The 20549-nt window shown below is 50.2% G+C and overlaps 9 protein-coding genes across 9 annotated transcripts; 4 read left to right on the top strand and 5 right to left on the bottom strand.

The window, feature by feature from the left end:
• Positions 1–5: 5 nt before the first annotated feature.
• On the bottom strand, positions 6–1135 carry GGS25DRAFT_526808 (uncharacterized protein; the record flags this gene model as incomplete). The annotated part of the gene is made up of 1 exon (XM_049265039.1): positions 6–1135. The coding sequence occupies one exon, from the start codon at positions 1133–1135 to the stop codon at positions 434–436; it is 702 nt and encodes a 233-aa protein (XP_049120926.1). The 3' UTR covers positions 6–433.
• A 739-nt stretch (positions 1136–1874) lies between these two features.
• Positions 1875–4635, bottom strand: GGS25DRAFT_5523 (Metalloprotease). Its single transcript, XM_049265853.1, has one exon. It carries the CDS (start codon positions 4443–4445, stop codon positions 2034–2036), a length of 2412 nt encoding a protein of 803 aa, XP_049120927.1. The 5' UTR covers positions 4446–4635; the 3' UTR covers positions 1875–2033.
• A 140-nt stretch (positions 4636–4775) lies between these two features.
• Positions 4776–6212, top strand: GGS25DRAFT_467866 (apolipo protein O-domain-containing protein). Its single transcript, XM_049259036.1, has 3 exons — positions 4776–4915; positions 4990–5079; positions 5150–6212. Exons 1-3 carry the CDS (start codon positions 4889–4891, stop codon positions 5855–5857), a joined length of 825 nt encoding a protein of 274 aa, XP_049120928.1. The 5' UTR covers positions 4776–4888; the 3' UTR covers positions 5858–6212.
• Positions 6213–6244: 32 nt separating this feature from the next.
• GGS25DRAFT_5571 (mitochondrial thiamine pyrophosphate carrier 1) lies at positions 6245–7805 on the bottom strand. Its single transcript, XM_049265856.1, has 2 exons — positions 7566–7805; positions 6245–7446 (listed from the first exon to the last, which is right to left on the bottom strand). Exons 1-2 carry the CDS (start codon positions 7596–7598, stop codon positions 6481–6483), a joined length of 999 nt encoding a protein of 332 aa, XP_049120929.1. The 5' UTR covers positions 7599–7805; the 3' UTR covers positions 6245–6480.
• A 788-nt stretch (positions 7806–8593) lies between these two features.
• On the top strand, positions 8594–10829 carry GGS25DRAFT_467871 (uncharacterized protein). The gene is made up of 2 exons (XM_049259037.1): positions 8594–8765; positions 8980–10829. Exon 2 carries the CDS (start codon positions 9211–9213, stop codon positions 10375–10377), a length of 1167 nt encoding a protein of 388 aa, XP_049120930.1. The 5' UTR covers positions 8594–8765; positions 8980–9210; the 3' UTR covers positions 10378–10829.
• GGS25DRAFT_467873 (tyrosine tRNA ligase) lies at positions 10828–12666 on the top strand. The gene is made up of 2 exons (XM_049259038.1): positions 10828–12152; positions 12220–12666. The coding sequence occupies exons 1-2, from the start codon at positions 11232–11234 to the stop codon at positions 12466–12468; spliced, it is 1170 nt and encodes a 389-aa protein (XP_049120931.1). The 5' UTR covers positions 10828–11231; the 3' UTR covers positions 12469–12666.
• Positions 12667–12841: 175 nt separating this feature from the next.
• Positions 12842–14464, top strand: GGS25DRAFT_467874 (manganese and iron superoxide dismutase). The gene is made up of 3 exons (XM_049259039.1): positions 12842–13205; positions 13265–13426; positions 13506–14464. Exons 1-3 carry the CDS (start codon positions 12998–13000, stop codon positions 14063–14065), a joined length of 930 nt encoding a protein of 309 aa, XP_049120932.1. The 5' UTR covers positions 12842–12997; the 3' UTR covers positions 14066–14464.
• Positions 14465–14494: 30 nt separating this feature from the next.
• On the bottom strand, positions 14495–15816 carry GGS25DRAFT_467877 (uncharacterized protein). Its single transcript, XM_049259040.1, has 2 exons — positions 15593–15816; positions 14495–15537 (listed from the first exon to the last, which is right to left on the bottom strand). The coding sequence occupies exons 1-2, from the start codon at positions 15596–15598 to the stop codon at positions 15097–15099; spliced, it is 447 nt and encodes a 148-aa protein (XP_049120933.1). The 5' UTR covers positions 15599–15816; the 3' UTR covers positions 14495–15096.
• Positions 15283–18558, bottom strand: GGS25DRAFT_5655 (uncharacterized protein). The gene is made up of 3 exons (XM_049265863.1): positions 18477–18558; positions 18162–18380; positions 15283–18072 (listed from the first exon to the last, which is right to left on the bottom strand). The coding sequence occupies exons 1-3, from the start codon at positions 18477–18479 to the stop codon at positions 15616–15618; spliced, it is 2679 nt and encodes an 892-aa protein (XP_049120934.1). The 5' UTR covers positions 18480–18558; the 3' UTR covers positions 15283–15615.
• Positions 18559–20549: the final 1991 nt, after the last annotated feature.

Genomic DNA, 20549 nt, shown 5'->3' on the forward strand with positions numbered 1-20549 from the left:
GGAGGGGGAAAAGGAAAAACGAACGCCATGTAAATATGTCCTCATCATATTCATCTGTCTATAACCCCTTGCCTCCTCTCTCTTCCCCCTTTCTTACACCACTCCAGATTCCAACCTCCCAGCCAGTGTCTAGGAAATTCAAAGCTACTCCTTCTCGAAGGCCGCGCATTTCCCATTCCCTTTATTCTTTCCACGCCCGCCAATCAACTAATCATTCTCAATCAATCCTCTCGTGAAAAGCAATAGGCGAAACAGCCCACAACACTAATCGCTGCAGCGACAAAATGAAGACCAAGAGATAACGCAGAATAAACCATAAGCCGACCCTACACACTTAATTAGATATTCTTTTCTCTTCTTCTTCTTTTATTGACACTCTTAGGCAGGCGGGTACGCATGAATAATAAACAAGATAGGGGTAGGTACTCACCACTCACAAACAACCCAGTCCCAGCGCAAACGTAACCGTCAGCACCAACAACCCCACACCCACCGCCTGTATGACCGCCTCATCTGCCGGGCGGCTATCATTGTCATCATCATCACCCGGACCGTGGACATCGCCGTTGCCATCACTACCCTCGTTGTCATTGTCCTTCTGCTGGTACAGCGAGATGGCGAGGTTGCCGCCGCAGGCCGTGGTGTTGGATCCGTCGCAGGGGGTGCTGCAGGCGGAGTCCGAGAGGTGGTAGCTGCGGTTCGAGAGCGAGTCACCGCACCAGCACTCCTGCGCGTGCTCGAGCCCGCCAAAGCGGTACCCGCGCTCGCCCGTGAACCGGTTGCGCGCCGTCCCGCAGAAGTGCAGGCAGATCGGCACCGTCAGCGACCCCGCGAGACTCATGAAGGGGCCGTCGAGAGCCCGACGGCTGTCCGGGAGGGGCGTGGTTTCGGTCCAGCACCCCGCGTAGTGGAAGAGAGAGTCGTCGTCCACGATGCGGAGGGAGCTGTTGGCGGGGGCCGAGGCGGTGCTGGCGGTGCTGGCGGTGTCGTTGGGGTGTAGTGGGATGATGGGAATGGGGACGTGGCTAGGGGTAGAGGAACTCTGCTCGGCAAGGACGAGAGAGGAGAAGAGAGGGGCTGTGATGAGAAGAGTGAAGAGGCTGGTAACGCCTGTTGACGACATAGCTGGTGCCATTGTACTTTTTGTCTACGAGTAGATGTGATGATGAAGGTGTATATAAAATGTCGAGCGAAATTAGTTCTACTGTTCTTGTTAGCTTGCCTGTTAACCTGGGGATGAGAACTAGGTAGCAGATCATCATAGGGATGGTATCCTTTACCGTTTGGATTTCTTCGAATTGATTGATTCTGGCAAGAAACCTCGACGAGTAAGAGCTGTTAATGCTCGCAAATGTATGTTCAGCGTAATGCAAAAAGTGTTGAGACCAAAATCTAGTAGTACTAGAATAAAAATTGAATAGCCAGTGATTCTTGGGAATACTAACGTTGTTGTTGAAGTAAAGTAGAGGAGAGAGGAGAGAGGAGAGAAGAGAGAAGAATGATTGTCAGACTCTTAAGTATGAGAGATAATATATCTTCCAACTTTACGTACCTGCCCCTTTTCATTTGTATAGTATTCAAGTAGGAAGAACAACCTGAATATACGGAAAGAAGTATGCGTGAAGATGATGGAGCGAAGATTAAACTCTTCACATTCGTCATTTTAAGCTGCGAAGAGTGAGAGGTTAGGCATAGCGACTGCTGTTTTTGTACCATCACCAAAACTCTGCTTTCCCTTATCCCTTCCCCCTTTCCCCTTTCCCCTTTTTAGGCGGGTAGGAACCACAATCTATTCATGTCGTCACTGTCTGGACCTACCCTGAGATTCAATATCCATTTTACATCGTGGATCTTTAGTCCGAGTATACATTTTGTACAGAACTGTGATGGCTCAGGAAAAGAAAATGGAAAAGGGGAAACTCATCACCGAAGAACCTTCTATTCAGATTGATAACAGTTGAGGGGTATTCTTCCTGGGTCCATCTATACATCCTAAGGCTACAGGTCATAGTACACCAAATCTCCGTCCTTGCTTACTCATGGAACTGGTCCTTGGCAACCCAACTTCCTACCAACCTCATAGCTTTCTCATCACCATTCACTAAACGTTCATCTTGCAACGCATCCGAAAGACACCTCCAAGGATCTCTACTTGCGCCCCACTTGAGTAGACCCTCCTTCAGTCTCTCGCCGTTCGCTCGATCAAGCGCGGCCCCGTTTTGGCCCGATGAGAAGACAACTTGCCATACGCGTTTGGATAGCACTTGATCGAACAGATAGCTATAATACGTACTCCCGTAACCGACCAAATGACCAAAGAAGCCTTGCCATCGGGTCCCAAGGGGATCAGGCGGAAGCGCTCCGAATCTCTTCTGAATATCCAAGAAAGTCTTTGTTGAGTTAAACCCCTCATGACTCGGTAGGGATGAGTGATATTCTTGGTCCAGTATAGCTAGTATGATTTGATTCTCTCTATCTGATGCCTCAAATCTCCTAGCAACATGAAGCTTATGTACGACCATCTCGTACGGTAATGGCGCATCTGTGATATGATGTCGTGCGAACAAGGCAAGGACAGAGGGGTCCGCACAGAAATGTTCCATCAATGTCGATGGTAATTCAGCCAAGTCAGTTGCACATCGAGTTCCTGCCACATTCTGTAAAGAAGTTCGGGCTAGAAAGGAGTGAATTGCATGTCCCATTTCATGAAAGAGCGTCTCCATTTGATAGTAGTCCAAGAGCGCCGGGCCGCGCCGTCCCTGTTTTTCTTCAAAATCGCATATTAACGCAATGGTTGGAAGCTGTTTGACTGATCCGCTAGAGGATTGACCTGACACGTGCATCCCATCATTGGCTGCCTCAATAGGTGATTCAAATTCAGGGAGCCCCTCGACGTCCTCGCCCTCGCTGTTTCGTTCTGCTACTTCTTGGATTTCGGCCTTGGATATCTCTCTAGAGCAGCGCACGGTAAAATGCGCAGGGTTGGGAGACTTGTCTTCTCGGTAAAATAAGTCACAATAGAGCACTGCTACATGCCCGTCGGTATCGGATATAACATCCAATCGCCTCACTTCCGGATGCCATGTCTCTCCTGGTAAGGTTTCTCGATGAACAAACCTGATTCCATATAGACGGGTAAACAACCTTGACAGGCCCTGCATGACAGTGCCAAGTGAGAAATATGCTGATAAAACATCGTCATCCCGCCGTCGTGATCTCATAGATGTACGTATACTTTCCATGTAATACTCTCTGTCCCACGGCTGAATATTAGTTGCTGCCTCATGCAGCTTCTTAGTTTTCTCCCGAATAAGATCTGTGATCTCTTCCTTGACCAGTGGGCCATTGTTTTTCGACAAGGCTAACAGGAACTGGGAGACTGATTCCGGCGTCTTTGCCATCATCTTCTCATGAAGAGCCATGTGACCGTAACTTTTAAATCCAGAAAGCGTTGCGAGTTCGGCACGTGCTTTTAACATGGCTTCTAAGATCCGAATCGATCTGCTAGAGGCTGTTCGAGTCGCATAGTAAATTGCCTTTCTTGCATTTTCATCATGCACGCTCCTCAGCGCAACTGTTGCTTCAGGCGACATAGTTGGGAGGCGGATCTTACCTAAGCGAGTATATTTCTGCGCCATCCGTGGATCCATGCCATACATAAGGCTGCTCGGAAGCTCAATATAAGGCTGTTCGGGCTGTATATCCTGCACAAAATAGGATCCCAAGTCGCTGATATTCTGTGCCAGGTCCACGAATCGATCCCGTGACTCTTTCGGGAGGTGGACTGCTGATTTCATAAAATCTTCTTGTAGTAATTTGGCGACGGTCTGTTCCTCTTCATTCCAGCTTCCCATAACATCCGGGTTGGCGAGAGCCTTTCCCAACTGATCACTTAGGCCGGTCTCGGTGTTTAGTTGGTTCATATACTGGTAAACTAACGACCACGCCTGCGACGCAGCTTCCTGTATTTTTGCATCGGGATGGGTAACTCGCACAAAGTCGGAAACATCCAAGACACGACATAGCATATCGCTCAGCCTATCCATATCCCGAACAATAGCTTTGTACTCGTCCAATGTAGACGCATTGAGTACCTTAGCAACTAGTTTCCGTGCTCTCTTTATGGTGACATCCGCGAAGGTGAGAAACCCCTGAGGCGAGGTCAAGTACTTGTTTCTGAACAAGCCGACATTTTGGCCAGTCGCATAGTTGAATAAAGGCTTCACGGAGTCCTTTAAAGTTTGCGGCGAGTCGAAGATCTGACGTAGTAGAGCATCGTCATGTTTTAGATCGGGAGGAGAATGATCGATCGGTATATGCGGGCGAGGGAGCGTAACGGCGCCGGAACCGGAAGAAGCCCATCGTGTTTGGTTCCCTCGAGCTCGGGAGGCTTGCCGGAGACACCTTGAGCAGGTCCAAAGGCCTGATCGAATAGATTTGATCATGATGCGCGGAACATAACTAGAAGTCGCTAAAGCTTGTAGTATTTACAAGAAACAAAAACAAGCAAGGAAGAAGACAGGAAGAGGAGAATTGTAAAATTTACATTTCGTTTGTCGAAGGAAGGAATCTATCAACGATTACCTTATCACCGCAAAAGAGTGGAAGCTGCCGATCGATAATTGACGTTTTACCATCACGGATGTAGTTACTAATTATGTACTAACCTAGGTATTTACCCCACTAACTTACCTTTATGTACAATACGTACCATAATATTTCCCCGAGGGTATGCCGGACCGGAAAGTACCGCTTGTCAAGTTTTCATGTCCATTCAGTAACAACCTTGGAAGTTAAGGTTTTGGTCCACTGGAATTAATTCTCACAAGCTTCTTAAGGTTTCCAAAGTTTTAGACTCTAGCAACCACCAATTCCCATTGAGCGCAACATGGCTGCGAGAGTGCTGCTGCGACGGGTAAGCTCCACTTACAAATACTTGACCAACTTGTACAGACAAAATAAATATGCTAAACAAATCATTTCATACAGCGTGTCGCCGCGCCGTTCATGGCTGCTACTCTGGTCGGAGGTGCTCTATTTCCCTCGGTTGCGCTGGCTGAGGCGCCCTCACACGACTACGTACGAAATATCCAATTCACACTCCACGATCCATGAACTACTTTTATACTAACCGACAAACGATATACAGTCCTCCAAGAAGCCCATCTACGACGACTACGAGACCTTCTTGCCTCCCAAATCCGCCAGCTCTACGTCTGCCTCATCTCCCACCTCCGACAGCATATCCCGAGTATCGTCATCTACAACCTTAGTCTCCTATCCATCATCCTCCTCCTCCTCCTCCTTGTCTTCCGAAGAGCATGAAAAGAAACCCCACGGCCCGACGCCAACCGACCGTCTAGCCGTCGAGATAGGGAAAGCCCGGATGTTCCTGTACCACTACGCGGCCAGCACCGAGGACGCCGTGAACAGCACGATCGACTCGGCCTTCCACCTCGAGCGCTCCTTCACCTCGACCATCGCCTCGCTGGCCCCCGCGCGCGAGACGGGCGAGAAGCTGATGCCGGGCCTCGTTTACGTGCTCGTCGCCTCCATGGCCGGCAGCATCATCACGCGGAACCGCAACATCCTCCTGCGCGCCTCCATGCCCCTCGCCTTCGGCATCGGCGCCGGCTGGCTCCTCATCCCCGTCACCATGACCAACGTCTCCGACCTCCTCTGGAGCTACGAGCGCCGCTTCCCCGCCATCGCCGACACCCACCTCAAGACGCGGGAGGGCATCTACAATGCGTATAAGTTCGCTAGGGTCCATGTCGATGTCGGCAAGGACTACGTTGACTCGACGGTTACTAATGCGAGGGATACTGTCGAGGGCTGGGTGAAGAAGGGGAAATGAGTACTTACTCAGGTACTCAGGTAGGTATCTGCCTAATAGAATAAACGAGCGTGTTTCATTAGAAACTCAGAAAAGAGATGGAGAGAGAGAGAAAAAAGGGAAGAATACTTCCTTGTACCATATACATATCTAGATGAATAGACGCAAAAAAGCTTCTTTTGTTCCAGGTTGAAGGGGACTATAAAAAGGTGTCTGTCTAGGTATCTTAGACACAGGATTTTGTGTATAGAAAATCAATCTCCTTATCCCAACATATCTATCGAGTCAACTACTACTGGCACTTTCAGCTTGATGTAGTGGGTTTTGGTCATGGCAACAACTCACATTTCCATGTACATACCTGTGTTAACGATCCTGCTCACAGCAATTGCATTCTACATCACGAGGTGTCTATGTAGGTATCGTATATTCAAGAGGTCTAGTATTTATACCTGAGTGAAGCGAGAAGACCGTTGAGATCCCGTAGGAACTTCAACAAATGGTATCGTACCCATCCATATACTAAAGGTAAACGCCTATTTTGTGTCCCCTGGCCCCCCTTTCTTTCTCTCCTGCCAGCAACGCCGTAACACAACCAGTAGCCCTAATACTAGTACAACCTATACATCTCATACACCTGGCCATCAGTCAGTCACCCCATCTTCCCTCCCAGCCGACCTCCGAACCAGCAACCCCAACACCCGCTCATACGTCCACATCGTGACCGCGCTCGCGGGCGCCGCCTTGATCAGGCTAACTGTCAACCCTCTATACAAGCCCCTGAAGCCCTCGCGCCTCAGCACGCGCCTAATCGCGCTGACCGTGCCATTGTACTCTGGGATATTCCTGTGAACATAGTGGCCCCGCGTGGGGCCCTGGACCTGTATGCGCTTGCGCACCAGGTCCAGCGGGAAGACGCCGGTCTTCGCGATGAGGCTAGCAATCACGCCGGCGGTGGCGTCGCCTGCGTTGAGGGGGAGGGCGAGGTTGGAGAGGGGCTGGCGCGCGCCCTCGTAGACGACGAAGAAGACGCCCATGAAGGGGACGATCTGGGCGAGGGCGGGGCTCAGGCCGCGGAAATAGCCGCGGATGCCCTCGTCCCGGCCGATGGTGACGATGGCGCGCCGCAGCGAGGGGTACACGCGCTCGTTGCCCTGGGCGGCGAAGCGCGTGCGCAGCAGGTCCAGCGGGTACGTAGCCGCGGTGGCGGTGGCGCCCGCGGATGCGCCGCTGATGAACGACTGCGCGGTCTTCGGGAGGCTGCTTACCTCCTTTCCATTTTCGTCTTCACCCCCGCAGAGGCGCTGTAAGAGCAGGGTCGTGGATCGGTAGGTGGTGAATTGGATAGAGGCGTACGCGACGTACATCAGCTCAGCGGGCACGTTGCCCTTCCATAGCGCGGTGACCCCCTCGTTGGCGACGATAAGCCGTAGGGTGCGCAGCGTGCCCTTGTATATGGGGGAGCCGCGCAGTTCGGCGTGGTTCAGAGGGTCGGTGTGCGAGTGCGATTGTAGTTGTAGGCGGATCTTGACGACGTCGAGGGGCGCGACTACGAAGCGCGATATTAGACCCGCGGTGGCCCCGGCGGCGACGACTTGGAGGCGGGAGCCCTGTTCATGCACGAAAGATGGCCCATATGTTAGTTTGGTTTATCAGATTTACAGAATATGCATAGACAGAAAGATCCTAATAGACTAAAAGATGTGGGTATTTGGAATATCTATCGTACCTCATCTTGAAGGCGTTGGCCAGACGTCGACATACATCCGTAGCGGCCCTACCCGGGACTAAGGGGGAAGCTGATACGATGTATCTAGTTTTTCTGTTTTCTCTCTTTTTTGTTCTATTTTATCTTGCTGACGGTCGTATCTAAGCTTGCCCAAGATATCCCTCCGTGATTATTCGGAGAGCCCTTACATGTGATCCGCTTGGGACAGCGCAGGGTTCAAAGTTGGCGCCCTGCAAAGTAAGCCGTTGTAAAATAAGATAGACGGCTGTCCGCTGCGTAAGCAGTTGCGTGCTTAGGTTGTTGCGTAATAATGAAGCCGACGAACTCGGCCGATTATTTACTTGCGATATCGCGAGTTAACAAAATGAAACTTTACGGTGAACGGATAGAACCGAGAACCGCACGTCATTCGGGTCTTAGTGACGCTTTGTATCGGAACTAGATGGGGTTACTTATTCGAAGTCGATCCAAAAAAAAAATTTGTGAATAAAAATTGAAATAAAAATTTGGATCTAGCTACGGATTTCCAAGGTCGGAGCCAATCATGTAATTTCCGAATCAAGTGACGTAGGACGGTATAACAACCTAGGGTAGGTAGTGAATCACGTGTGGTAATGTGTTCCAGGGACAATACAGTTACCAGGTCAAGGCAGGGAAGAAGGGACGCAGGGAAGGTAACGTATCCTATCCTAGCAAAGCGGAACCCATGCTGCTTACTTACCTGGTGTCCGGAAGGATCTACTAGACCAGGTCTTAGAACCAGCATCATGGATCTGTTTAAACATTAGATTTGCCAATTCTATCTTTTGAATTCCAATGTATTGGAAAATGTGTAAATTGTTTGTGGTTGGATATGGTAAACAACCGGTTACAGCTTCATTTTAATATATTAATATTTGCTAATACTAGTAGTACATCACAAGCGTATTAATAACATAACTAAGTTATATGTAAGTAACTATCCATGGACCATAACATGTCAAAGTGGCAGTCCCAAGAGTCAAGACACTTCACCTGACCTTTAGAAGGTTGGACAAGCTTCCGTCCGCCCGACTTATGGTTCCCATTTGTCCCTTCTCCCCAGATTTATAGCGGACCCTTTAAACCCCCATCTCCTCAATAACATTTATATCATTGGTCAACTTCAAGTCTCCAGGCTTTGAGGGGGCTGTACATACACACATATGTACATATGTCATAATGTAGGTGGGTTGATTATGTACCTATTCATATCTAAGTGACTCGCTTACCTGCACATGTGCTCCTTTCTTCCACCGCGATACATTACTACATAATAACCTCCTTCCTTTATAATCTTACTCCTGATCCTGTCAGCCTGTACAATTGCCTTTCTACTTGTTGTGTGGTTTCCTTTATATTCTTTCCATATTCCCCTTTTTACTAACGCTGAAACATTACAACGTTTGTTAGCGCAGCCACGTTGCCCAAAATAGAGGGTCAGCAGGTCCTAACCTAAGCCTAAGAATTTATTGCTAGTCTGCGCATTGCATGTGATACAGAATCCATCGTCCGTCATTCATCTAATAGGTCTGAAATACGGAGATTCAGATTCATACAACACTATTATATTCGAACACACAAATCATCATTACACAAGAAAAAACCTGCCATCACCAACGAGAAGATGGCTACTACCATCGTCCAACCACCAGATATCCAGCAGGTTTTAGGGCCTGTCTTACCTTCTTTACCAGCCGCTGCTTTGTCAACCGAACCGCCAGAGAATGTGCTACCTCTTCTTTCTCCCATTCTACGACAGCGTGTGAAACTCTTAGCATCATCTAGCTCAGACCCTTGGATTCGCTTATTATGCTACGATCCGGCCAACGTTCCCAGGTTGACAGAGATTGCCCAAGGCGAAGGACTGCAGCCTCATCCCGTGTCCGGGGAGGTTGAAGTTGATTGGGATTACGATGCTGAGATTCGCTATCGACGACTGGACGAGGAGACTCTTCAAGCTCTCGTAGCTCTCAAAAACCTCAACTTGACATTTCGCTTAGTCTATTGTATTGGCGACCCTATGGGCGGCGACGGTTGGAGGCTAGGCGAGGTTAGCGTGGCTGAGAAGCCGTCGCCATTCTCGTCGTTCGGGGGTGTCTCCAGTGTTGACGAGGCAGAAAGACAGTTCAAAGAGTCAAAGTCAAAACCGGCGCAAAGCAACGGCTTGGCTAATGGTCGGAGCACTATGTTGATGCCAGATAACGACGAAGACGAAGACGACGATTACTGGGCGAGATATGATGCGACACCTGCAAGAACCCCTGCTATAAAAAGGTCACCTGCCCCGCAGTCGACGCAGGGTGGCAACGCGACAGCCGAAGATGATTACTATGCTCAATACGACGATGTCCAGCCAGCCATGGACAATCATGACCCTGACGAGGAAGTCAATCTTGACATAGCCCCACCTCTAGGTTTAGCGGCAAGATCAAGCACTGGTGTGGTGAACGGGGGCGACGAGGAGGAGACGGAGATCAATGAGACTCGGGGGACGTGGACACTTGCCAACCCGCCCAGATCACCCTCCACTCACTCGAGAAGAAGTGGCGATGACCCGAACCTAGTTCATCCTCATCCTCGGCCAGCATCGAGTACAGGGTCCAATGCATCGATCGAGAAGCTCGAAGCGGCGGCAGCGAAGCAAGAGCAGAGCGACTTTGGCGTCAAGCAGCACGTATCTCGAAGCATCAAGAGCTTGTTCATGCTGTCCCGTGCGTCGGGGATTGATCGTGACGAGTTCGAGCGTCTAGTGAAGACAGAGCTAGACATGTTAGGGCTTATGGAAGAGTAATGTCTAGGTTTGGCACATAGTCTGTGGAAGAAGTTATTGCTGTTTAATGTTTGTTTTTCAAAAAAGGTTGGGCAACTCGGTTGTATATGAATGGCGTTCTTTGGAGGGACAAGGAACAATTTGGCGGGCCAGCCTCAATGATTGGAACCCGTCTTATGCTATTACCCAGGCATTTACGCAAGGTGGAAGGTTTTGTTGGGGATGCTCGGCATATTTTGAGTTACGGGCCGGCGTAACTAGCCCATTTCCCCCAATATGATAGGATCGACCTCATGAGCATGGATGCATCATATGGCGTTATTTTGATCAGTCACTTCAACTTGAGGTTCAATGTTTACTACATAATTATAGGTACATACATACATGTAGGTATGTACAGTACCTAGTAACTAGTAAACTCATATCTGAGGATATCATGAAGAACAAATATAATCTACTCCTATTAATTCACCTACCACCTGATTACTACATGTGTGATTCTAAAACTACCTAGGCTGAATACCTAAGCAGGCACACATGCATAAATGGCCTCAATGTTCTACATAAAGATGCCCTACTGACATTCTATGCGATACGCTAAAGAGACTCAAATAAGAACACCGATATCTCCGGCGGGCTAAGTGAAGCCCCACCATACGTCCCCCATGTCAATGCCCCTCCGTGCTGCGGTTTACCCCTCTGACTCAAAAATGCTTCCAGGTATTATTGTATTCCAGTAACACGTCCCTTAAAATTAGTCACCACCAAAAAAAATCCAAAAAAATAAGGTGCGACGGCAGCTAGGAGCAACTGCAATTTTGTTTTCCATCGCAACTTAGTATACCCCCCCTCTGCGTATTCCTTACTTCGCCAACATGACTCCCGAAGAATCGATCGCGTTAATCAAGTCCAACTTGACCGAAGTCCTCAACCCTGAAATCATCGACGATGTGATTCTCAATCAAAAGCGAGACCTCAAGGTCTATTGGGGAACGGCCACGACAGGCAGACCGCACTGCGGGTACTTCGTCTCGATGGTCAAGATCGCAGAACTCCTCCACGCCGGATGCCACGTCCGAATCCTCCTTGCCGATCTCCACGCCTACCTCGACAACATGAAGGCGCCGCTGGAATTGATCGAGCAGCGCGTCAAGTACTACGAGTTTATTGTCAAGAGTTTGTTAAAGGCTGTTGGCGTGGATATTACGAAGCTCGAGTTCTTCAAGGGAAGTTCTTACCAGAAGAGCGAGAAGTACACAATGGATCGGTTCAAGTTGGAGGGCATGACAAGAATATCGGTTGCGCAGAAGGCAGGTGCCGAAGTTGTTAAGCAGACGGCCGACCCGTTCTTGGGCGGTCTGACCTACCCCCTAATGCAAGCGCTAGACGAAGAGTACCTCGACGTCGACGCGCAGTTGGGCGGTCTTGACCAGCGCAAGATCTTCACGTTTGCTTTGGAAAACCTACCGAAGATTGGCTACAAGGTTAGGGCTCACCTGATGCACTCTATGGTAGCCGGTTTAGGAGAGGCGCAAAAGATGAGCTCCAGCGAACCAGACTCCAAGATCGACTTGCTAGATACCCCTGAGGTGGTAGCGAAGAAGTTGAAGAAGGCTGTATGCGTGCCCAAGAAGATTGAAGGCAACGGTGTGGTAGCCTTCGTAGAACATGTCATCTTCCGGGTGGTGTCCATCAAGACTGGTGGAAAGCCCCATTTCACAGTGACGAGACGAGACGAAGAGCCTCTCATCTACGATGACATCGAGAAGTTGAAGGCGGACTACGAGGCTGATATAGTAAGTACTCTCTCTTTCCAGCGGACCTTTGATTCTCTCCCCCGAGTATTTACTAACTATCATTTAGCTCACTCCCCAGCTACTAAAATCTGCTTTGACGAATGCGCTGAACGAACTCCTGGAACCCATTCGCAGCGACTACGAAGCATCAGAGGAATGGCAGAAGATCGCAGAACTAGCTTACCCGTCTGAAGCGAAACAAACAAAGGTGAAGAAGCAGAAGGATAAGGGTGACCCGGCTAAGCGTGCTGCTGCACTTGCTGCGAAGACAGAGCAGTTAAAACTGAAGGAGGGTGGAGGTGAAGAATCGAAATAGAAAGAAAGATGAATAAATGTGAATACCGGTACCTAAGTGCTTAAACTAGATCAATTGATATCTCGTAGACTCATAAGTACGAGGTTGAATGAACTGTTGTGTAGTATATGGATTTCACAGGTGCATAGTACCACATTTCAATGTTGTACCTAGGGTACCTAACTTAACGTGTACCTAGTAAAGCAGCTAATTGTAGGCACTTCAGTGATGCATGTGCTCCAAATTGAAGTTGGAGGCTTCAAGCTCAATGTTGTGCGGTCAATTCAATATTCCCCGCCGAATTGATTAACCAATCAGCATGAAGCGCACCATTGTACTGTTAGGTACATAAAGTATTTTAGTTCAATTTGACTTAGTTAATTTTTTCGTAGTCGCAGCCCTGTAAAGTGAAAGCTTTGAGAAAGCGCCATGTAAATTCATTCCCCCATGTGCACTTAACTAAGGTTGTTAACGAAGCTTGCAACATCGCAACTTCGCTACTTCGCACCAGCTACTCCTACATAGTAGTAGCTTTCTTCATACCACAACCATGTTACGGTCAAGATTACGAATACCGAGATCGAGTCGGTTATGGCGTCCCGTCGCACTTTCGTCTCGATCATTCCATGCTGCTCCCTCTCTGAAGCAGTTTAACCCAGAAGAGGGAATTCCTGGGCTGTTGTCGCCAGGAGGTCTGGACATGGCATGGACTCAATACATGCAACTCGTAATAGAGAGGCTCAATGCATTGACTGCCGGTACGACACTACAATCTGTAGTAAATATGATATATGAAAAGCTAACAGCGCAAACCCAGGTACCGAATTCGAGGAGCAAGATCCACTATCCATCATCAAAGCGACAGCACGCGAGCCTTCACTGGCACCTATATTTAACTATGCCTCTATGGCCCACAACAACCATTTCTTTTTTAAAAATCTTGCGAACAAGAAGAGCCCGAGTCACCAACAACCAGGAGGTATGCCCTGAAAAGAAAGCCTGAAAGGGAAGAAGAAATAAAACGGGAGGGAGGAACAATGCTGACACAATTCCTAAAGAGGACGCCGATGAAAACGAGGCAACGTCTAGAGCAACGAAAATGTCCGAGACACTAAAAAAATTACTTGCCAGACAGTTCAGCTCTATCGAGACACTTCGCCGCGAGTTCTATGCCACAGCCATGGGCATGTTCGGCCCAGGCTTTGTATGGCTGGTCAAGAATGGCCGGTCATCAGACATGCGCATCCTGGTCACGTACTTGGCGGGAACACCTTACACGGCAGGCCACTGGCGTCGTCAGGGTGTCGATATGAACACCCACGGTCTTAGTTCCCCGGACACTGTTCAAGCCTGGCTCGATCGAACCAAGGCCGGCGCTGGCGCGGACACAGGCGGTAGGTTCTTGCAACAAAGCCAAACAGCGCCGGGTGGCACCGACGTCATCCCATTACTATGCTTAAATACGTGGGAGCATGTATGGCTGCGGGACTATGGTATCGGTGCGGGCGGCGTGGGAGGCAAGAGACAGTACATAATGAACTGGTGGAATACCATCGACTGGGCCATGATCGAGGATGAAGCCAGAATAGGAATAGCCGGGCCTTCACTCAAAATCTGAAACACAAGAAAAAGTGTTGAATGATGTCCGTTCAGCCGCCGGGGAACTCGGCGTGTAACATACTCATACTTGAGAGCCCCTTGTAGATACATACATACCTACCTACCTAGGGAGGGCCATGTGCTATATACCAAAAAAATGTAACATGAAAGCATGAAAAATGGTGTTGTGTGCAGGTCATGGGGGTGGGTATATGTTGAATAAGAATGGCAGGTAAGTGAATTGGTGTGTGGGTGCAGCCAAGGCTAGGAACATAGAGTGTCTCGTCTCCCTTGATTCTGTTGTCACGAGACAAGTTAATTGCGACTCGCCTAAATGAGGACGCTCTTGTTCAAGACCGCAAGTTGAGTGATGGGCGCTTGGATAAAATGACCCCTTATGCAAAGTACACCCACCATATTATAATAGTTGTAGTTAACTATGGTCATGGTCACAGTAGTGTAATGAAACCATTACGAGAGTCACGAGTACCTAACTTTTCACACAAGTCAAGGACTACACGGTGTTTCTTATATAATAATCATTTTTCCTTTTCCGTATTTATTTTGAAAAACTAGCTACATCCTCACGAATCTTCTTCTCAACGAACCAAAATCCCCTCTCCTACGGTAAACGGAACAAGACACGGACGAATAAGGAGCGTGTTGGTATATTTCATATGCCCATCATCACCGCCATTATTCATCAACCACAGAAGATATCAAAAAAAAAAAAAAAAGTTGAGAAATATGCAGACCGGAACAGATAAAAAAGGACAGAAAAAAAACGCAATCCAGCGAATCCCCATTTCCAAACGCTTCCCAGAATAAACGGTACCGTAATCGGGCTTCACTCAATTTTGCGGAGCAGCGACGACAAAAAACGAAACCGGAACAAAAAAACATAAGTTAAGGAAGGGGAATAATAAGCCTATAGAAATCGAGACGTTTGCTCGCTAGGAAAAAAAGCATCCGATGTCCGGATAGGTATTGATATCAAATTCCTCTTCCTCAAACAACTAACCAACCTTGCGGTTTCTTCTTCCCGAGACTTTAACCAACAACAAATAAAAATAAAAATAAAGATATTTCGTCATAAATTCGTTTCATCAATCGATCAAGAGATCGACGGGGGGTTTTTTTGCAAGGACATAGAAAAAAAAGGCCCGCGGACATACATAAAAAGGGGGGGAAGGATATAAAAAAGATAAAGTGGAAGGGAAAGGGAGAATCATCCGCCGATACACAGTGATGCCTCGTATGGAGGCTGTGTGCGGACGGAAAAGTGAGTGACAGAGAGGGGGGAGTTGATATATGGCATCTGCCTGCAAGACGCTCGTAGATGAGCGAGTAGGTGGGAGTCGGGTAGTTGGGTCGTATATATATAAATATATATAATAATGGCCAAGAGGTAGGTATGGGGAGCGCAGCAAGGCAGTGAATCGAAGGGAAATAAAAGCGACAAGATATAGGATATAGGTGAGGCAGAGGTAGGTGAGAGTGAAACGAGCGTCCGATCTGAACTAACCGACATGCACCCGCAAGGTAGCAGCATCAGCAGCAAGTCCAGCCCTAGATCATGTTCCCATTAACGCTAACCTCGAAGCCCTCGCCCTTCTGCTTCAGCGCCTTCGCCAGCATCAGCTCGCGCATCCAGTCGATGCGCTCGTCGCGACTGCGCACCGCAAAATGGTGCGTCTTGCCCGTCCCGTTCGCCGCCCCCTCGCACTCCGCCGCCGCCGCGCCCACGCCCTCGCCCACACCCCCCACCATCCCCGCGCTCTCCCGCTTCCGCAGCCGCGCCCCCTTGCCGCCGCCGCCAAACTCATTCTGCGGCACGAGCTGGAAGCTGAAGGCGGCGATGGCGTCCGCGTCCGCGTTGTGCGCCGAGCGCGAGATGCTCATGGCCTTGAAGGCGGCGTTGAGGCGCGAGCCGGTCGACAGCGACGAGCACGCGATGGCGTAGTCGTCGATGTCGATGTACTCGAGCGCGCGGGACCGCGCCGCGGAGGAGGCGCCGTCGCGGTGCAGCACCATGCGCGTCCCCTTGAGGGTGGCGAACTGGTCGTGCCACTCGTGCCGCAGCATGCGGGTCTTGCGCTTCTTGACGGGGCCCGCGTAGGTTATGCCCTCGGCGTCTTGGCTGGTGGTCGAGGGGGTGATGGTGTTGTTGGCGCTGGTGTTGGAGGTGTAGGTTGAGGTTGAGGTGGAGTGGGAGTGGGAGTGGGAGTGGGAAGAGGTGGAGGTGGGGAGGGGGGCGAAGGTGCTTCGGGCTTGGGGCGACCAGGGGTATTGTGCGCGCGGAGGCGCTTGTAGTGGTTGCCGCGAGGGGACTCTGGGTGGTGAGGTAGCACCGGCGGTGGTGGTAGCCTTGGTGGTGGGCGAGATAGAAGGGTGCCTCACGTGCTGATGTTGGTGGCCAGCAGGCACGCGAGGGGTCGGGACGCCGCTGTTGTGTTCCTCGAGCGGCGCCATGACCTGGAAGGAAGGGCGGCGCGAGGAGCGGGACTGCGAACGCGCGAGCGCGGGGCCGGCGCGGTAGTTCATGTCCGGGGGCACGGACTGCGAGGCGTCGCGGGCGACGGGGCCTAAGGGGACGGCGGTCAGGGGCACGTCCATGTCCGAGAAGGGCGTGCCGAAGCGGTACGGGGCGTTCTGCAGGTCTGGCGATAGCGCCTCGCCTCTGTCCATCCGGAGGGGGAACTGGGAGGGTAGGGGAGGTGTCGGGAGGGGAGCGGGGCGCTGTTGGTAGGATTGTCGTTGCTGCTGCTGCTGCTGCTGTTGTTGCCGTCCAGCCGGGATGGTAAGTTTAGGCAGTGCACGCAGATTTCCCTGGGCAGCTCGCGGGGTAGTGGGAGAAGTGCTGTTGTGGTTGGGCAGTATCTCGAACGGAGGCGTGGGGGGAACCTCGCTGGAAGCGGCGTTGGGGTCCTGGTGCTGGAAGTCGAGGAACTGCCTGACGTTGTCCTGGGGATCTCGTGTCTGCAGATTGCGCAGCGCGGCTTCCTGCAGGTACTGGAAAGGGGGCATGCCTGGCCCGAAAACGTCCGACGATGCGACGACGGAGGGCACGGCGTCAGACATGGGCCGCAGCGCCTCGGTGGACGATGGTCGGTTGATGGCCGGTGCTGTTGCTGGGTTGCCTGGGTCGCCGGCGACCATGATGATGCCGCCTTGCTCCATGTCCACGAACGGGTGTTCCCGCTTGAAGGCCTCGATCATCCGTTGTTGCTTTCTGTACCGGGAACAGTTCTCGCCTTTGGAGCAGTGGTGTGGCTTGGGCATCATCTGCTCGATTCCGACGATAGACACGGACTCTAGGGGCGAGATGATGTCTTCGTGGGCTGGCTTCTGCTTACTGGGAGCGCGCCTCAGACTCCTCGAACGTGGAACGGGTTCCCTCTCCTCCCCCTTCTGGCTCCTCTTCCGCTCCCTCCGTACTTCCTTGCTCTCCACATCTTCAATAATGGTGTCAGGTCTAGGCGACGAAGCCTCCGCTGCCGCTTTGCTATCTCGAAGCACGTGGATCTCCTCCCACACCTTGGTCCTAACTCCGAAAGATTGGATGTCCAGCTCCCGCAAGTCCTCAAACTTCAGCGTGACCAAGATGGCCCCGTTGATGTCATTCTCGACGAACTTCTCCGCGATCGTGACTTCAATACCGGCATTGAGCATCCATTGTGCCACTTGCTCTGGCCGCCACTCTACTAAATCAATCGGTTCCAGTTTCTCGTGCGTGAATTGAAACGGGCTATTCCGGGATCGTGGCGGTAACGGGTCGTGGATGATGGGATACCGAAGCTCCGGCTCATAAGGCCTCGCCGTCTTGGGTGTTATCGGTGACAAGCTGAGGGCCTCTCTGAATTCAAAGGATGATGTCGTAGAGGCTCGGAATAAGTGTGGGCCTCTTGGTCCCTCGACTGGCTTTGCAGAGTCAAATTCAAAGCCGTACACATCGCGAGCCCTGCTCGATCTTGGTGTTTGTGCTTCATCGTATGACGAAAGAGTCGTTACACTGGGTTGGCCCGACTGTTATATCATGTCAGTGGACATTTTAATAAATGGCATGGCATCCTTAATTCGAATCCCCTTTTTTGTGTTTTGTTTTTATCTCTTACCGAATTCAAGCTATCCCGAGGGGATACGGGTTCATCCTCTATCTCGCTGACAATATCTTCCTCTTCATCCCAATCGGTATCTACAATCTCCGTGGTTACTGAGGCCGGGCGGTGGTCAAGCCCCTTTAGACCGAAGAAAGGGTCATGTATTAAATGACTCTTTTGGCGCATTTCTCTATGCGATCGCTCGCTAAACCTGAGCGGTTGCGAATTTTGCAGCTGTGAGAATTAGCTACTAGAATTCGAGATGCCAGGGGGGCAATGAGGCAAATTTGAATTCAGATAGATGGACTACTGGTGATTAACAAAGCTTACCATTTTGGATATATAGGTAGAGGAAAGGAAAATGCCTAAAAAGAAAATGCGATTTTGGTATATGTTGCCGTTGCCGGCCTACAATTCTCTTTGACCTATCTCTCCGTCTAAACCAAAGGGTATATGATATATGCGAAGACGAAAAGGAAATAGGCTCGCTCGCTATGAGTAGTCGAGGGATAGGTGTGACGTCGCAAAGGAGAGGAAGAGAGGAGAGACTGAAGTACAGCACGGGTGTATGCCGAACGTATATATTATGTAGGTTGTGTAGGTACTAGGTATGGATGTGTGATATAAGGTATAGGGTATAGTATAGGTCATGCAGGAGGGAGTGATACGCTGTGATAATGAGCAGGTCCTCACGATGTGATTTGATTCTGGCCTTTCACAGCGCAGGCTACTCGCTACCTAGTAGTATTTTACCTACCTACCCAGGTATACTTGACCATGTAGATTACCTGGTTGTTAGGTACCTAACGGAGTAGAGCGGAGAAGTTACCAATCCGAAATCACCCATGTTACCATAGTCCCAGTCCCTAATAATAGCATCTTCTTTTTAGGTGTGGCAAGATTTTGTATGTACCAAATCCCACGAAGGCCAGACTGCTCCCCACCAACTTGCCCAGCGTTAAGCGGACGAAAAGGAGGATGGCTGGTTGGACAGGACGTTAAGCAGTGCCAGAAAATAATGGAGGCTTTCTCGAATTGTCATTGGTCATAATACCATAATCCCGGAGACCATCGTCGTTTTCTAAGCGCCCGATAAGTCTGAGCACAGAGGCGAACAGGGGGTGGGGGGTTTGCCCATGTCCGCTTTCTTCTTCACTCCTCAACCCGATCAGGTATCGCCTTACCCAGTAGCTGCCCAGTAGCCGTTAGCAAAAGTGGCGCGTTCCCAAAAGGTGTAATCGGCTTGCCATCGACCACAAAGAAGGCCTCAAAAAGCGCCTTCTTGAACTAACACAATTACCAACAAAAAAAATAATAAGTAGGTACACACGTACGCACACACGCACACACATATACACACGAGACACATGAACACACGTACATATGTACATATATATGCGAGGAGCCCCTTACGGGTGATGCCATGCAAAGAGCAGCATATCATACCTACCTCGATCTCTCTCCGCAAAAGCTGTGCGATGGTAACATATGTAAGCCCAACCTACCTAGTACCTACATATCTAGTTGCTGTACCTACCTTACTTTAGTCTGTGTGCCACTGGCACTGCACTGCAATTCTCCCGTACGACGGGACATAAAGCCCGTGCTTACTGCATTACCGCGCCAATTCAAGTTGCTTCTTAATAGCACTTACCTACCGAAGCGGTCAAAGAAGAGGAAGAAGAGAGGGGGGGGAGGGAGGGAGGGAGGATACAGCAATTTTTTTTTTCTCTTTCTCTCTTCTTCTTCCATCATTCTTTGCGAGACCGGCCTATGGAAAGTGGCTTGGTGGATAGAATTGAACAAATTCTGGAATTCTGGTGGAGAGTCTTTCAATTGATGTACCCGGGACAGGGTCACGACAAAAGCCGCTCGAATAGTCGCTGGCAGCACCGGCATTTAGCATTAGCATTACATAGTAGTTATTTATGAGTCAGTCAGCATTGGTGGGTTCGCACCAGGTAGCGTCTGCAGCGTGCAGTGGAAAGAGAAGACGCAGAGAGACGGTCCACTGTCACCTATTCGGGTCAGGTCGGATGGTCAAGCGGGGAGATGATTGCTACCCTGGACGGGGGGGATGTTCCTCTGCCGCTTGTCTTTTTCACCTATCAACCTACCTTCAGGGTCGGTAGGTAGGTATGTAGATATGCATAATACAACTGTCGTACACTATAACAGTTTGTGTAGACCTACCTATTCCCGCTCTCAGGGTCTTCATCGCTGCTACCAAGCGGTTACCATCCCCTACCTTTTTGGCCTAGCCCCCTTCTCCTGTGGTACGTTGCTAGGCGATAGGATTGTCATCTCCAACTGCGAAGTCTGATTGAACTCGATGCTGAGAGGTCAATTCGGAGAAACTAGGGCCTTTCCCCCTCATTACATAGGGGGAGGGATATAACGAAA

Source organism: Hypoxylon fragiforme, assembly GCF_022984875.1.
Source record: "Hypoxylon fragiforme strain CBS 206.31 chromosome Unknown GGS25scaffold_1, whole genome shotgun sequence".
Classification (NCBI taxonomy): domain Eukaryota; kingdom Fungi; phylum Ascomycota; class Sordariomycetes; order Xylariales; family Hypoxylaceae; genus Hypoxylon; species Hypoxylon fragiforme.

Bases quoted from the DNA above. Each gene is read 5' to 3' on its own strand.
- GGS25DRAFT_5655 (XM_049265863.1), bottom strand. The intron at 18,073-18,161 runs GTAAGAGATAAA...ATGATATAACAG, and splicing joins CTCGGGATAGCTTGAATTCG to TCGGGCCAACCCAGTGTAAC.
- GGS25DRAFT_467871 (XM_049259037.1), top strand. From the start codon at position 9,211: ATGGCTACTACCATCGTCCAACCACCAGATATCCAGCAGGTTTTAGGG.
- GGS25DRAFT_467866 (XM_049259036.1), top strand. From the start codon at position 4,889: ATGGCTGCGAGAGTGCTGCTGCGACGG. The intron at 4,916-4,989 runs GTAAGCTCCACT...CATTTCATACAG, and splicing joins CGAGAGTGCTGCTGCGACGG to CGTGTCGCCGCGCCGTTCAT. The intron at 5,080-5,149 runs GTACGAAATATC...AACGATATACAG, and splicing joins AGGCGCCCTCACACGACTAC to TCCTCCAAGAAGCCCATCTA.
- GGS25DRAFT_467874 (XM_049259039.1), top strand. From the start codon at position 12,998: ATGTTACGGTCAAGATTACGAATACCGAGATCGAGTCGGTTATGGCGT. The intron at 13,206-13,264 runs GTACGACACTAC...GCGCAAACCCAG, and splicing joins GCTCAATGCATTGACTGCCG to GTACCGAATTCGAGGAGCAA. The intron at 13,427-13,505 runs GTATGCCCTGAA...CAATTCCTAAAG, and splicing joins GAGTCACCAACAACCAGGAG to AGGACGCCGATGAAAACGAG.
- GGS25DRAFT_467873 (XM_049259038.1), top strand. From the start codon at position 11,232: ATGACTCCCGAAGAATCGATCGCGTTAATCAAGTCCAACTTGACCGAA. The intron at 12,153-12,219 runs GTAAGTACTCTC...ACTATCATTTAG, and splicing joins CGGACTACGAGGCTGATATA to CTCACTCCCCAGCTACTAAA.
- GGS25DRAFT_5571 (XM_049265856.1), bottom strand. From the start codon at position 7,598: ATGTCGACGTCTGGCCAACGCCTTCAAGATGAG. The intron at 7,447-7,565 runs GTACGATAGATA...GTGCATGAACAG, and splicing joins GCCAACGCCTTCAAGATGAG to GGCTCCCGCCTCCAAGTCGT.
- GGS25DRAFT_5523 (XM_049265853.1), bottom strand. From the start codon at position 4,445: ATGATCAAATCTATTCGATCAGGCCTTTGGACCTGCTCAAGGTGTCTC.